Source organism: Triturus cristatus, chromosome 2_2 (assembly GCF_964204655.1).
Source record: "Triturus cristatus chromosome 2_2, aTriCri1.1, whole genome shotgun sequence".
NCBI lineage: Eukaryota > Metazoa > Chordata > Amphibia > Caudata > Salamandridae > Triturus > Triturus cristatus.
The window spans coordinates 990,482,432-990,498,736 of record NC_140582.1 but is presented as its reverse complement, the minus strand read 5'-3'; the positions used below and the strand labels follow the sequence as shown (position 1 = coordinate 990,498,736).

General features: G+C 44.1%; 1 protein-coding gene across 1 annotated transcript in view; it reads right to left on the bottom strand.

Annotated features, from left to right (window-relative positions):
* The window catches only part of WDR1 (WD repeat domain 1), a 347,946-nt gene that overhangs the window by 193,910 nt on the left and 137,731 nt on the right, over positions 1-16,305 (bottom strand). The window contains exons 7-8 of the mRNA XM_085642417.1: positions 10,633-10,713; positions 978-1,208 (exon numbers count right to left, since the gene is read on the bottom strand). Coding sequence (XP_085498543.1) covers positions 978-1,208; positions 10,633-10,713 — 312 coding nt within the window. The remainder of the gene's footprint in view (positions 1-977; positions 1,209-10,632; positions 10,714-16,305) is intronic.

Below are 16,305 nucleotides of genomic sequence, written 5' to 3'. Positions count from 1 at the left end.
GGTATCTTTCTGGGCTTCCCTATAATGTACCTTTTTATATACTTAATTTCATGGTTACCCATTTATGTAACTGTGCTCAGGCTACCATCAAACATTCAATAGTCTTCCACACAATATAAAAGAGTGCATGCCACAAGCCAAAACAAACATGACCAGAACATCAATCGGGGTAAGTGAATGCAGCATGCTACCTCCAGAGTAATGGGTAAGCCAGCGGGGAACCAGTGTTGTACTTGCAATCCTGAACTGCAGCTTGATGTCGCCAAAGCTGCTGTGAGTCACAGTACTTGACGTATAATGAGAATTGGTCTAAGGCAAGTGGTGCTTCCCGCTGGTGCAGGCAACCCTGCATGACTATAGTACCACGCCCACTAGTAAATCTCCCCAAAGGCTGCTCTGTAGCATCAACGTTAACAAGCTTGAAGATTGTTATCCATAAAGATAAAAGTTCTGGTTGGAGAGCACGCGCCTTGGAAAAAGCTGGAGGAAGGAGATCCAAGACACAGGAAAGAGTATTTAGGAAGCACAGTAAGTGAGCAGATGGGCTTTTCAATTAACCGACAGCAAAAGTGGAGTTGTGCTACATGCAAACGCTATAAAACCAAAGTCAGCAGGTAAAAAAACAATCTATTCTGTGATATTTTGCATTAAGATGAGAAGTGTGAGAAGCAAAAGGGAGAGCAGTGAGGATTCTAGGAGGCGATAAAAGCGAGCGCAGCATTAGTGCCAGATGTCCTTTACGTCATTGCTTTGAGGAGCGGTTTCCAGCAAGACCGCCAGATGGCAGCGTCGGGTATAAAAAAAAAAGAAAACTTAGAGGCGAACGACAGGCAAGTCGAGAGCTTCACAGACTGTTTGCTCGACTTTGTGAAGTCGTGAAGCTTAAATCAAAGCAAAAAAAAGGTCCATGGGGGGCTTCACAACAGATTACTCATTTGTTCTGTCGAAGTGAGTTACACTAAAACATATGCCAGTACCTTGATGACGCGTAGAGGCCGGTCTGGGTTGTTCTTATCCAAATAGTTGATGTAGCCGGAAAGGGAAATACTGAGCAAGTAGTTCTGCCACAAACATCCCAGCTGCTGATCCAGAACATCGCTTCCAAGCTTAAAGGTGCTGACCAGGGAGTTAGCCCCCACGTCCCATATTTTGGCGGTTTTATCACCAGACGAGGAGAGCAGCTGAGTGCCGTCCGCGCTCCAGCTGACCTGCAACGGGAAAATAATCTCTTACAATACACGTCGAATTTGAAACAAGCAGAAAGAGAGAGTTCACTCCTGGGAATACATCCGATAATAGCAACAGCTCATAGTAACAGCAGGAGCGTGAAGGCACCGAGCCAATCACACATCTGCACCTCAAGCAATGTGCGAAAACACCAACCTGGCAATTACCCCGCACAGTATGAGCTGAGAATCGAGGGCTTACCTTTGTATTTACCAAAGTTAGTAGACAACATTTCTCCAACTACTAGACTCATCTCTGACTGGACAGTTTAAAGTTAACTTCCATTGTGCAACCTTTAGAACCCCTCTAAGTGACGATCTGTTCCATTTAGAACGATTTCAGTAAATACCATTAAACAGCGCCCGAGGGGTGTTCTGCACCAGAACTATGGCTGAAAAACTACTACGCATATATAACTGAGCTGGTAGTCAACACCCCACCCCAGACTGGATTAAACAAGTTCACCAGTAAAGAACAAGCATTTGCAATGCAATAGGTCTCGCATTTACGTGAGTTTGACCTATTGGCATTGTAAATGACAATGCCTTTTATATGTTTTGGTTTTTAAAACATAAATAAAAGGCTTTGTCATTTACAATGCCAATAACTTAAACTCGCATAAATGCGAGACCTATTGCATTGTAAATGCTTGTTAAAATATTGAAGTCACGACTCAAATCGCAAGCCACACCTGTAAGCTTTGCCAATCCTTGTTCAATCCGGTGCCAATGTACCATGGCAGGGCTTGTGGGTCATGGCCTATATTGCCCACTCTGGGAGCATGTGGGGGCAGTGTTCTGAATTCACCATAGTAGATTAAGAAGATTTAGCCACATTCTCGGGTATGTGGCATTGGTGTAGCCAAGGCTTATGTAAACACTTGCTATAAATAAGAGATACCTGTTTCGGTGCCTCCTTTAACCCCTTCGGTGCTCATGACGGAACGGTTCCGTCATGAGCCACGGTTGAGCTGTGCTCATGACGGAACCGTTCCGTCATGACCACGCCCGCGCAAGATTCCGTCAGCACAGCGGCGGAATCTGCGCAGCATGGAAGGGGTTAATAGTTTGAGGTGAACAAATCTGGATTTTGTAACCTGCATTTCCTGTGGAATCTTGGTTAACTGGTTGTCTAAAATAAGTCCGAGACCTCTTAATTGTTTGAGCTGGGACAGGACACTGGCCATGGAATCAGATCAGAGGGGATGTTTTCAGAGTTCCTCTCTCAACCCAAACACTATTAACTCAATTTTACAAACGTTTTATAGTCTATGGCACCTGTCATACAGCAGTAGGGATATCCGTCGTGTTTGTGATAGAGTAATCCATCCTACAACAACTAAATCAGGCCCTTAACCCCTTTACTGCCCTATATACATACATCATAAAAGGGTGTTCCCAATAAGCCACAGTGATGTACATATGCATATTATGGTCACGTGCCTCGTATGCTATAGGAATTCACCCTGAACCTGTTGCACACTATTGGTGCACACCTTGGAAATACGTCTATTGTAACAATCTGTGCAGAGCTGGGCCATGTCATATGCCACCTGGATAAAAACAAGTGAAGCCAGTTACGAATTCTGTAAGCCCTCTGGGGTGTAAGCCGGTCGTATCATTCATCTGGGAAACATATAACTAACAAGACTAGGCCCAACAGATTTGGCTTTCAGGAAGCTAAGGCATATTTTACTCTCAAATGCGCTGAAAGTGATAAAGGACTCAACATGCTATTATTTACTTGTTGTCTAAAACCACTTAGTAATGCACTTAATAATGTCACAGTTTTGAAATATATTTTTAAACAGAAAATTCTAAGAGCCATCATCACTGTTTTTAAACATGCTTCTTTATTTATACAGTTCAGCTGTTTATTAAATTGACACATTGGTTGTACCTAAACGTATAAGTAACTTGTTTCTAAATAGTACGTCATACTAGAGTTTTTTCATTCCTATACTGCTCAATTTATTGAACTCTGGAGGATGAAAGTCTCCATTCGTGTTGTCAGGACTGAAATTCATGACTTTCCTGGCACATCAGATGTCAAAAGCAAGCACTTCAGAAGCACGATTGTAGCTAACCCTGGGTGAAATGTTGCTTACACTGGCGTAATCTCATGTGATTTTCAGTATTTTACATTTTGAAAAGCCAGAGATTACGCTACTATGCCACGTTGCGTAATATAGCTTCATTACGGTAAAAATCCCTTCTCTTTGTCGCTCTGTTTTATTGATAGAGTTGCTGCAGCCTCTGGTTTCATTGTATATATGCACGTCAGGTATCTTCAGTTTTCGAGCTAAGTTGTCTCTAGGCTACTATAGGCAGTTTACCACACAAGAATCAACCCAACATTGTAAACAAGCGGTCGCCATTGTGAGGGAAGTGGGATAAGGGAGGGGGTGGCAAATGGTGAGCACTTTCGCGGCAGCTTTGATGTTCTCATCATAGCGGCCGTGAAATGAGCTTTTGTAAATGGGGGATTTGAAAGTGCAAACAGTGCTTTCAGGCTGCCAAATGGTGCGCGCGCCCGGCACACATGCACTGTATTTGGAGGCCTGAAAAGCACTAGTTTGCACTTCCAAATCCCCCTTTTACAAAAGCTCTCGCGAGAGCAGCGCTAAACCGCTGGCTCACGCGAGACCTAAAAAGCAGCATTAGCCGAGCTAATCGGTTTAGCTGTAATGTACTAACACACGCAAACTGCATGTGTAAGTTCGTCTCTATGCATCACAGCATTAAAGCCTGACCAGTAGGCTTTTCCAATGCTTCTTTAGTTTTAAATCAACCTGACTGTCCCGCCCTATGTAGTATGTGTGTAAAACGTGTAAATGTATTTGTGACAGAGTAGAACATTAAAAAAACGGTCATGCAATGAAAAAATTAAACTCAGAAGGATTGTTTTCTATATACATGTTTGAGAATTCAACGAGTTTAATGTGTGACGATCCAGTGTACTTTTGAGATGTAAAGTATTACCTTATGTAATGCAAGTAGTCCACAGGAGGCAGAATGATACAGCCAAAAGTATGGGACAAGAGATTACCACGCCTCTTGATGGAGCTAAGCTATACATTTTTCAAAGCACTGCGAAGAAAAGGAGACACAGACAAAGACGAAGGTAGAGAGACCTAGAGACCTTGTAGACTGAGGACAGACTGACTATATAGTAGTCACAAAAGGATTCACTTTCATGATAAGCTTTGGCCACGGATCCAAGCCCCAGTTTCGTATTACCTCTTATTTCTTTGTTTACAGTTTAATTGAATAGCCGATAAAACTGTGCACAACTAGCAATATTAAATAAGTAAGTTGTTTAGGAAGAGACAAGGGTTCTTTAGAACATGGTCTGCATTATAATCCATAGTGGTGTTGATCAGAAAACTAAGACTATACAGGCCTCGCTCGCCTATAGACCGCTTGTAGCTGGCAGCTTATCTGTTGTCAAAGACGTATTGTGGGTAATACCAATAATTAAAATGAGATTTGAGTCAGTCCCTTGCAACTTATGCAATGGCTTGCCTTAATCTTTTCCCTCGAGTATAGCTCTTTCACCATTCTTTTGACTGGATGACTTGTATCCTTTCACTGCTTCCTTTCAGGGACCTAATTTTTAGGTCTTACCTACGCAGCACGCATGCTCTTCATAGGAAAGAGACCTTTAGCAATCGGCACAGCTTTCCCGGCAAAAACGTGCACGCTTTGCATTGCTTCCAATGGCAACGTGTGCACGTTTCACTTGTGGGAGCGAGCAGCTGGCGCCATATGTTATCAATTATCGCTCCTTGCTGCTTGCTCCCGCAAGGCAATCGCGCAGGCCCCCTCCCCTGCAGCCGCGCGAGGCGTGCGCGCCTGTGCTGGTTTTAAACTCCCATCTATCCACCGAGGAGTTTCTACCAGTGATTCGGACTCTATAGACTTTTTCTTGAGCTGCGCATATTAGTCATGCAACAACAACAAAAGTGTCCTGATTTTTTTCGATTTGCAATTACTTCAAATTCTCTCTCCTTTGCACAGATAACCTAATAGAGTATCTTCCAAAATATTTTAGTACAGAGCACTAGTTTAGTCTCGAGCCTGGGTTATGTTTTAATGTCCCATTGGTTGATCAAAAAGCACCACGAAGAGTCGGTAGTGATAAGAAATGCATTATACCCATATGATACTGCTGCAGCATATCTGCCTCCAGTTAGGAACAAACATGAAGAGAACCCTTGCAAATGGGTCAACTGAGAACTATGCACCAACCTGCCCCCAATGGTCCCCCTATATTCTATGCAAGCTTTGGTTACCATTCTGCGCCCACCGATCTATCCTTGCTAATTCCCACGAACCCCTCTCATACAACCCAGCTGTTGCCTGTTAATACCAAGCACCTCCAGACCTCCACGTGCCTGCCAGTCATCAACACGGATTCTAGCCCTTCTTCTGTCGTCACAGAAGTTTACATGCCAGAACGTCTAGCCTTCCCCAAACCATAGAGCCTGCATAAACCTGTAGACCATTTTGGATTGGGATGGTCTCAGAAGCCAGCTAAAAATACAAGTAAGAAATATTTTTCGAAACTACCAATGTAGTTGGTTAGGAACAATAGGTTTTCAGAGCGCTCTAAATGTTCCTAAAGGAGGTAAATATGATAAACGCCACAGGGGCCAGGATACCGTGAGTTTAGTTTTATAATTTGCCCAACTTTTAAAGAGCGGAAAAATAGCATTAGGTTTCAATCAGCCTGTAAGTTTCCTATGCAAGGAAGTATTTCGAATGCAGACACATAGCCTGTTTTCTGCTTTAGTTATGTGTATTAGGCTTAGCTGGCCAGGGACCTTTTAGGGAGTGCGTACGATCTATCGCCACGTGTGACTATGATCCAAACAAACCTCCGGTGCTGTCACTGCAGTGTTTAAATTAAGTCCCGATCCTGGAAGAGTAATTTTGCCTGCTGCATCTCCCGCCTGGATCTGGGGACACACCCGAGGATTTAAAAGCGGTGAGAGTAAAGGGTGAGGGATTGGAGTTTGTAAACTTCATTACTCTGCCACAGTGGAGTCTTAGAGCGAAAGAACAAACCAAACCCCCTGTCTTCACCATAGTTCGCCTCATACTGAGGTCTGCATTAGTGATGGAGGAGAAACACTGGGGAATATCCAACACCATAACTGTAACTTTAAAATGTTTCATGCTCGTCACGCTGAACCGCGTTGACACTTAGGATAAGGGTAGGGTTGTATACCAAGATTCCAGTCCTGTGCTTGCACCCGTCAGCCTAACGTGTTATAGGATTTGAAACGGTGATGGTTTGTTTTCATACAACCGTTTATACTGACGCGCGTGCTAATAGTCATTTTCAGGGAAGACCAGGTCTAGAAACTCAGACGATTTTGAAATAAGTGGTGACCCGAGATCAGAGCCAGCAGTTTTTTTTTTCCAAGATGCATAGCACGTGGGGAGGTTACATCCAACACAACATCCTATATGTCAGAAAGCCAATACACCACACCTGCCTTTATCTTTGAGGTCATGCTTGGTACTGTGCGTCTTCTAAAAAAGTTTACGTAAATACGTGAAATTATAACTAACAAGGACTGCCAAAACCAATATATTTATATATAGTGGAAGCAAATGTGTGTGCATGCACATGATCGATTCATGTGGTTTGGGTAGGGTCGTGCTGGGGTGCGCAGCAGCCAGCAAGCACAACATTTTGTCTGACCAGTGCAATTGTGCTTGGATTGCCAGCATTCCCTTTTCACATAGCAGGACTGTTCGCAAAAACATGTGTTGGGCACAGAGTCATAGTAGAAGACATTTATGTTTTATTAAGGTGTGCGTGTGGGGAGGGAAGGGGGAGGGGGGGGGAGGTTGGCCAAGCAGTGAGGCTGTGAGCTCTCTTTTGGTATTTGTTCCATCTGTGCTGTTCTAATAAACCAGGCTAATGTTTTCTTCATGAGCTATAGGTCTGACTGACTTTCAGGTTTCTTCAGGATAAACCCCCTTCCACGGTTTGTATCCTAAATAATTATGACTTCTTCATATTTGCTTGGCTAACTTTGACAGGTTAAGACTACACAAATCTCCTCTGGCCCTTATTAATACCATTTCACAATATTCAGTCTCACATGCCTTTCTTTGGTCTTAGATTTTGGGCTCATAAAGATGCGCAGAAACATTTATCTTCCAGCACATCCCAGAGTGGTGGCAAATGGATTATAAAGGTTCCTAAAGCCATTCTGGTTTTCTACAGAAAGTATGTTTATGTTTAGGAGATTTATTAAGCGCTTGTTCACCAAAAGGTCTCTTGGCGCTATCGGAGGTAGGAAAACTGTCCTGAAGTATACTCTAACAGTAGGCTTGGGTGAACAGACAAGTTTTCATTTTTTTCCTGAAACCAATGTAAACAGATGTTAGTCTGATATCAATCAGTAGGGAATTCCAGAGTTTTGAGCAGAGTACAGAGAAACAAGAACCACCCATTCTCTTATGCTTAAATCTAGGGATAGTCCGCATATTCACTGAGGCTGATCTGAGATTCCATTTGGGAAGGTACCATGAAATCTTTGTGGAAATAAATTTAGGGCCCGTCTCGTGGAGCGTGTTGAAAATCATGCAGCCTGTCTTAAACGGTAGACCGCCGGGTCACAGGACGCCAGTGAAGCTGCTTTATTAGTGGCTTAGTGTGACAGTATCTCGGTTGCTGGAAAACTAATCTGGACGCCTGATTCTGAATCAGCTGCAATCTATGGGTTTGATTGGCAGGGAGACCAAAATAGGTAGCATTGGCGTAATCCAGCCTGGACATAATCAAGGCCAGCCTGATCATCATGCTTGCCTCCCTAGTAAAAAATCTACTGATTTTCTTGAAAGTCCTTAGATGCTAAACGCATGAGGAAGTGACCATTTATGGATAAGTTGGCGTTGATTTTGATGCCCAGACTTTTGACAGAATTCTTAGGGATAGGTGGAGTGCCCAATGCAGCTGGCTAGTGTCCTGGTGTCTAATGATGGAGTCTGTTAGAAATTACTATCTCTGTTTTGTCAGAGTTTAATTTAAGATGGTTGTGACTCATCCAGTTTTTAATAAAAAGCATGGTATTTTGGAAGAAGGCCTTCGATTCCTCCTTCTCGTCTATTGGGAAAGTCAGCTGCATATCATCTGCATAATTATATACCTTTACTTTCCTGCTTTGGATGGAGTGGATCACGGGCAGATATAAAAGTTGAATAGGTGGGGGGGAAAGGGACGAGCCTTGAGTTACACCACAGGTGGTATTGACCCTGGCTGAATTAAAGGGTGTCAGCCTAACAGACTGGGTGTGGTCTCCTAGGAATCCAATCCAGGGCCGTGCCTCTCAGGCCTGCCGCTGCCATTCTATCTGCTAATATGGTCGTGCAGACCGGTAGAGCAGGACAAATGCCTTTGTGCATCCTGTGTCTGCTCCCTCCTTCAGGTCATCCACTACGCCTAAGATGACTGATTCAGTATAGTGTGACGGTCTGAAACCTGCCTGGTGATAGTCCAAGATTTTAGTCTCTTCGATGATTGTGCAAAGGAGTTTTGCTACGTGTGCTTCAAGCACTTTTGAAGGATATGGGAGGAGCGATATGGGTCTGTAGTTACTCTGTAGATTAGGATCTAATCTGGCTTTCTTTTGAAGCGGGACTAGCAATGCCTCTTTGAAAGCACGTGGGACCGCCCCTTGGTCCAGGGAGAGGTTGAGCAGGGAGAGAAAGGTATCTGGGAATTGTGCAAGAATGTCTTTTTGTATCTTAGAGGGACAGGGGTCTTTGGGGGAGGCATATTTTACCTTGCTTCTTTAATTCTGCAAGCCGATCTAAGGTAATGTTCTGAAAGCTAGAAAGTGTTGTTGAGTTTGTAAATTGCTGATATGATTTACAATCCTGTGAGCTAGGAGAGATGGAGTTCTGTATAGCCTTTATTTTGTCCACGATGAAAGCATTAAGATCGTCACATAAGGCTTGGGAGGGAGTGATGGCCAGTGTGACACGGTCGGGATTGGAAAGTTCTTTGACTATCTTGAAAATGTCTTTGGATTTCTTTTCAAACTAAAAACACTGTTCGTATAGAAGGCTTTTTTCGCCTCCAAGATGGCAGCTTTGTAATCAGTTAGAGCTATTTCATACATTTTCCTTTCACTTATCAGGCTCCTGAAAGGTCAGTAAGTCTTGGGAAGTCAGTCACACTTGATGCCTATGTCTCAGAGAGGCTACCATATTTAACCTCTGTCTAAACACTTAGAAGGTCCCAAAGCAGAGACCTATTGGCTACGCCAATGCTGGTTTCCTTTTGCTTTCAGAACTCCATGATAATGCATGTGTTTTCTTCCTTGAACGCGGTTTCTCCCCTGAAATACTGTGCCCCACTCTTAATCCGTACCACAGCACAATCTCAACTTAGTATCTGTGTAACTGCATGAATGAACTACACTACAGGTGGAGTCTAACAAAATCAGATACTGTGGTGTGGTAAAGCAGACAAAATACAAAGTGTTGGATAAATTGGTAACTTTGCTTGCTAGGAAGCTCATAATTATGACATTGAGTGTGCAGGCATTCGATCTAAACCCTACCTGCTGTTTCAATACAGATAAAAACAAATGCAAAAATATGGACACCCAGAATGGTGAATTCATTTTTAACAAAGCATTTAAAACACCATTCGGGTCAAGTGCCCTTTAAGATTTTGCGGTGTTTATCAGAATCATGAGCATGGTTAGAGTCAATCTCCGAGATGACTGAATTGTCAAAGCTTTCAGCATGTGTGTGTAGCCATGCATGGGTGCCATCAAGGCTATAAGCTGAGATAACTATGTCTTCTTGACCGTATGTCTATGTCAAAGTCTATTGGTATGCTTGCAACATTGTAGTTTGTAGGCATGTTGCTGTGGATGTGCGATTTATTTAAATGGATTTGGTATCCGTGTGTGCATGTACAAAAACCCACCTATCTGCTTTAATATTAGTTTGGTCTTGCCATATCCAAGCTCATTTGGAAGCAGGGGCCAACGTAGGGACACTATTGGCTGCCAAAACAGAATGGGACAGTTCTACCCAACCGGATCAGTGTGCAAATGCTCAAAATAGAACTCAATGCATACAGCTGTTCACGTGCAGTGGGAAACAAAGTAAAGTACTTCAAAAAGAACATATTTACTTTAGTCACCTGTAGTGTTTATTATCTGGTGTACTACACAAAAACATTGAAGTTATTTGAATTGCTTATTGAAAAACACATAATCGGTCAGTACACCATTGTAACTGTTAGAATGCATGCGTTTAACAAACTGCACTTCTTAATCAGTGGACAGGCCACGCTTTTGTCCAACTATCAAAAAACGTCCAAATGTTAAAGAAAAAACTGAAGTCTGAAGCAAACAAAGCTACTTACGGCATAAACTCCTCCATCATGAGCTTTCGTCCCTCCAAGGGCAGCAATCTTCTCACCATTCTTTCCATCGTAAAGAAAAATCTGTGGAACAAGAAGCAGAAACATTAAGGGACTCCTGTACAGATGTGAGTTAACGGGGTGATAGCCACATATCAGTAGTAGTCCCGTCCTGCACCTTCTCGCGTTCCTGCCTAATCTAGAACGGTCTTCTTCAAAGTGCATTGTCGGCTGGCTCTACAGTCGGACACCCCTTGAAAGCCAGTCTGACACAACAGAACTGACCTAGCAAGATCTACGTTATTTGCAGCAGGTTTTACGAAGGAGATTGCTTTCCGTGGCCACATACATTTCCAAGGCAGCAAAAAAACAAAAAAAAAATCTGTCTCTGACATCCTTTAAGATAACTCCCATATTGATATGAACACAGTTATTTTCTTTTTCAAGTAGAAACAACTGAACCACTTTAAAATGGTCGACATGTATCATCACTTTCACTAAGTGTTGAAGAAGCACACAAGCAAATTCAGTTTAATTTCAAGAACGATCAGCATGTTTGTGCAGCATCAATTCCAGAAACAAACCTTTCCAGGAAATATTGCGATAAGTCAGGGATCTCACCCCAGTGACTTATACTTCTGCGTGACAAAACTTGAAACAGAAATGTAGGATACCATAAAAGGGCACTTTGAAAACACAGACTCTTATTTCTAAAACTCTGTATGCCTAGGCTTTTGTTTTATCCGAACATTTGTTATGCACTCTTACTTCAGTCATTACTAATGAACATAAAAAGAAACAAAGCCGGAAGAGGTCATGCACTCAAGTCTTACAAATCACGTCCTATAATAGTCACATTTCAGCAAGGTCCTTTGCTTATTTTGTATAGATAATTAAATCAGTAACATCTGTAAGGTAGTAAAACTACTAAAGCTACTTCAACGCAGTACGAATCTTCTCATTACACATGATCAAAATACAATCCTGAAGGGCAAAGGCTGTTCAATATATATATATATATATATATATATATATATATATATATATATATACATATACATATACACACACACATATACACATACATATATATATATATATATATATATATATATATATATATATATATATATATATACACACACACACACACACACACACACACACACACACAAGGAGTGGGCAGAGAGCAACCTGGAGGCCTCATTGCGCTTAATAGTCATCCTCATCAAATACGCGGACATTGATCGGAGTGAACTACAAAATAAAATTGATAAAATAAACGAGGAACTAGACAGTTCAGACCATAAAAAAGTAGTCAGCAAAGGACGTGAAGAATTATTGAAAAAAACATGAACTATAAAAACACATAAGGCATTTAAATTAGCTCGTGATAAGGCAGACTAAGAGTGAGGACAAATTTTCACCTTGGCTAAGAAATTCGACTCTGCGAAAAGACAAACTCAAGAAATCTACAAAACTCGCCGCACCTGCAGCATCAACGGCCTTGTCCCATGAGGAAATCGACTCGGCATCATTATCGGACCGGAGTTCTATCGGGGCAACCAGCACAGACTCAGAAGATGGCGGCAGCATGGCTAACAGGGACCCTAGACTAAGAAACAACTTCAGTCTAATAGAGGAACTGGGTTTTTTAGTCGCGGACGGGCGTCAAACATTGCACCCACGAGCACCGAGGAAACAAAATACAGGCGCAACTGCAGAAGACGTGAGCGCAGAAAGCGGAGGAAATCAAAGAGGAAACTACAACAAAACAAGCATTTGCAATGCAATCGGTCCCTTAATCTAATAGCTAATTGCGATCCCTGTCAGTGATGCCTCCACCCACGACAGTGCAGCAGAAGGCAGCAACTCAACCCTGCCCAGCATTGTCACGCATTTTGCCACTGACCGGCCTGCCAATGCCAGCCTGCCTGATGCTAGCGAGCGTGCCGGCGCCTCTGCACCCGTGTGCCGTGCGCCCAGCCCGGGCCACAGCAGACTTCACTTGCGGCTGCCAGCAGGCTCAGTAACAGTTATAAAGATCGTGCTCGGCTCTGCTCACACTGACGGCCCAATACGAGAGACCGGGCGAGGCCTGCCCTCGTTGCGTACAGGCTGTTGTGGCACCGTGGGGCGGGTGTGACCTCACGTGCTGAACAGGAAGGAAGTGAGGTCCCAGTCAGAAGCGGCAGGGCCTGGCACGAGGAGTTGTGCTAGTCAGCCGGCATGGAATAGGTCCCTCTCAGTGAGTCTGAGAGTCAGAGTGCGCTGCTGCCTGCGCAGGAGGCAATAATTTATAGGATGCGTTTTACTGAGGTCAAGTCACTGCATGGCAATGGTTTGTACTGTGCCATTTAGGCAGTGAGATTAGGCGTGTGAGTTTCCATCACAGATAAAGGCGAGTGCGACGAGTCCATAGGCTACCGCCCGCCCATTGCGTAAGCGGGCAGCAGTTGAATTTAAGATTAGTGGCTATGCTGCCCATAGCTGTCAAGGTGTCAGATTGCCATGTGTGACATTTTCATAATTGGAGTGTAATTACGAGTGACATTTCAACGACTATGAGTTACACTTTCTTGCGAGCAAAGTCAATCATTGAAGACAAGGGAAATACATAAATATCAGAAATTAAACCCATTTGAGCAACGAGAAACTCTAAAAAGATCTTAAAACTGCTTCTAAGCACCAGAAATGAAAGGCACTATGGGACCAGACTGTACCAAACAGGATGTTAGAGGTCATATTGCCTGCAAATGAGGCTCATGTTCTATAACGCCCCATCCACCTCACTGGCCACAAAAACAGGATAGAACCACATGCCCCATCCTCCCTCTGCGTGGACTGATCAAACTGTGCTGAGAAACCCCAGCACGAACCGGCACAAACTCCTGTACCATGAGACCCTCAAAGTTACCTTCGGACACAAATGTCACCTTATAAGTAGGTTAAGGCCTTAATAAGAAGTGACAACCAGGCCGCAAACTCTCCTGTCTGAACATTGACACTCCTCCCAGTAATAAGCACCTGTGTCTGACCAGGGCTTGGCTTTTTTATTAAACTGCAGCAGTTCACAGGTATGTCCTCCTGAACTGGCCACTTACCAGTAGAGTTACACCTGGTTGTCTTTCCATTGGCATGAGGAATATTCTATTGCCTTTGCAAACGTTGTGAAAAGCTCCTAAAGCCTGTATTTTTCCCTCAGTAGTACATACTTAAGACAGCAAGAACAAGAAAGCACTTTGCAGTGTTCTGGACCTGCCGACTTAATTATCACTGGCTGCTAATTAAACTAAACAGACAGAAAGGCGATCTATAAAAATAAAAACACTATAAAGACAATTTTTATAGCGCTGTATATCTTATTGGACACTTTCCAAATCTTAAAACCAGGCGAACAAATAGCGGGTATTTCTTTATAAAAGGTGGCAACCCTACTTACGAGTGGTTTACTACGCAGCTCAGGCATCCACGGTACGGCTGGCAGGGGCACTCCTGGAGGCTGTCTCTTACTGTCTTGGAGCTCAGGACAGTCCTGAATCCCCACAAATCATGCACCAATCCAGTTCAAAGCTTACTGGCCTCGGTCAAGGTGGCTGATGAGCTGCTTCAGGCAGTGGGTCTCTGGTGGGCTGAGGTAGGAGTCAGACTGCTGGCAAAGCGGGGTTCAGTCACTGTGCGATCAGTGACGCTAGCAGGACCAGGCACGTGTGTCTTTGCCCCGTGGCACCATCACAAGTGGGCAGATGTTTTCTTGATTCGGCGGGGGGGGGGGGGGGGGGGAGGAGGGGGGAGGGGGGGGGGGGACTGTGAAGTGCACTCCCTCCAACACGTGGAGAGCTGGGCATGTGGCAGTTGCTTCCATCCCGCAGGTTCGGGCGATTGCCAGTGCCTCAGCAAGGGAGGCCGGGGATCACAGGAGTATTTAAGAAATTACAAAAGACATCCTCCTTCCTCGATGTCATGTCCGATGCCAGTGAGTCCGTCACATGCTACAAACTAAAAAGCACATTTGTAGATTAATACTCAGATGGCACTGTTTCACTGACACTTTTGTCAAGGTCTGCCTGTTATTTTATGTGATAAAAGCCACACTCTGTCTGCAGACATGTGGCTGCTGCTGGCTTCAGACGCAGGTGGTCCACTTCTTTAAATGAAGGTAACTTTTGTTCGCATAGCTGCCAAGGGTGCAGATTGCTGCTGTGACATTTTTATAATTTCAGTGTAATTACGAGTGACATTGTAACCACTATGAGTGATACTTTCTCGCAAGCAAAATCAGGCAGTAAAGATGAGGGAGACGTACATTTCAGAAAGGACTCCCACTTGAGCAAGAAGAAACTAAGCCAATCTTAAAACTGCTACAAGTCACAGAAACGGAAGGGCTCTAAGCTAGTGCCCTTGGAAACTGATCGTAATTTTGGAAATATGCAATGTATCATTGGTACAGTCAAGTGCTTTCAACAGGGTTATCAAACACCTCCGCTGTGATAAATCCCTGCTGTAGCATTCATTTAATAACGGCTTACCTTTTCTCTAGTAAAGTCATAACATTACACTGCATAAGCTAGGTAATAAAAAATAAAAAGAATGTAGCTGCCGCTGTCCTTGAGAAGTGTCTCTATGTGTGCCGGCAGCGTGCACTCTCAGCTGCTGTACAATAGAAACGTCAGTCTCTCCCTCGTCGTAACGCTGGCGAAGACCTCTGAATGCAAAACTGGTCAGTGGAATGCAGATTTGTGTTTTGTGTATTGAGAACCTTTTCTCTGAATTATGTATGTATGTATGTATGTATGTGCAGTCTTATATAGCGCTCAAATTACCCTTGGGCATCTCGGCGCTTGCATTGGGAACCCGTCCTGGTTTTTCCCTGTGAGATAACCCGTACTGGGCATCCCCAAGGTGAAAGCCAGGCATCCCGCCGCAGGGGGCCGTTGTGGAGATTAAGCAAGCTTGTTGCCCAGAGCTGCATAGTGTGAACTCGTGCTTAGAGTAGGCACCGAAGCGAGAATTATCGAGTCCGTGGACAATTGGGCTCCAGACCCTGCCGCGTCGGGAATCGAACCCTGGTCCCGGGTCTAACCTCTGCTTCAGGGTATGCCTCCTCTAACCAGTGAGCTACACTTCTCCACAGAATAAGCAAGCCTCAAACCTGCATGGATTCTGTTAAAAACTGCTTTCATTAGATTTGCAGTCCCTGGCTGGCAGAGTTTGAGAGGCGTGCCTGCCTGCCCTAAACATCACCTGCTCAGCCTCTCCCAGACTTGGAGCACATGTTGAAGGAGAGTTAAAGTGTTGCCAGGCGACTGCAACAATTATTGGGGGCCGGGCTGAGGGAGGAAATAAACATGGAAAAGCACCAGAAATAAAAGCGCACATAGCTCAGGACTGGAAAAGCAAGTTATATATGGCAGTAAAGGAGAAGTACTTTTAAAACGATGTAATTGATGATTTTTAGTTAATACATTACATTATTCATCATGTCACTGGGCAGCTGACCCCCGCTGTGCCGTTAAACATCCTGCAACCAAAGCATCAGCATGCTGCACCCACTCTCACTGCGACTGGCCCCGGCGCTGCCTCTACTGTAACACTGGCTCGTGGTGCTGCTCTGGCTAAATTGTGCAAGTGGGCTCTGATGCCATTTCTCGACCCTCGGCCGGCCCGGGCTCCGGT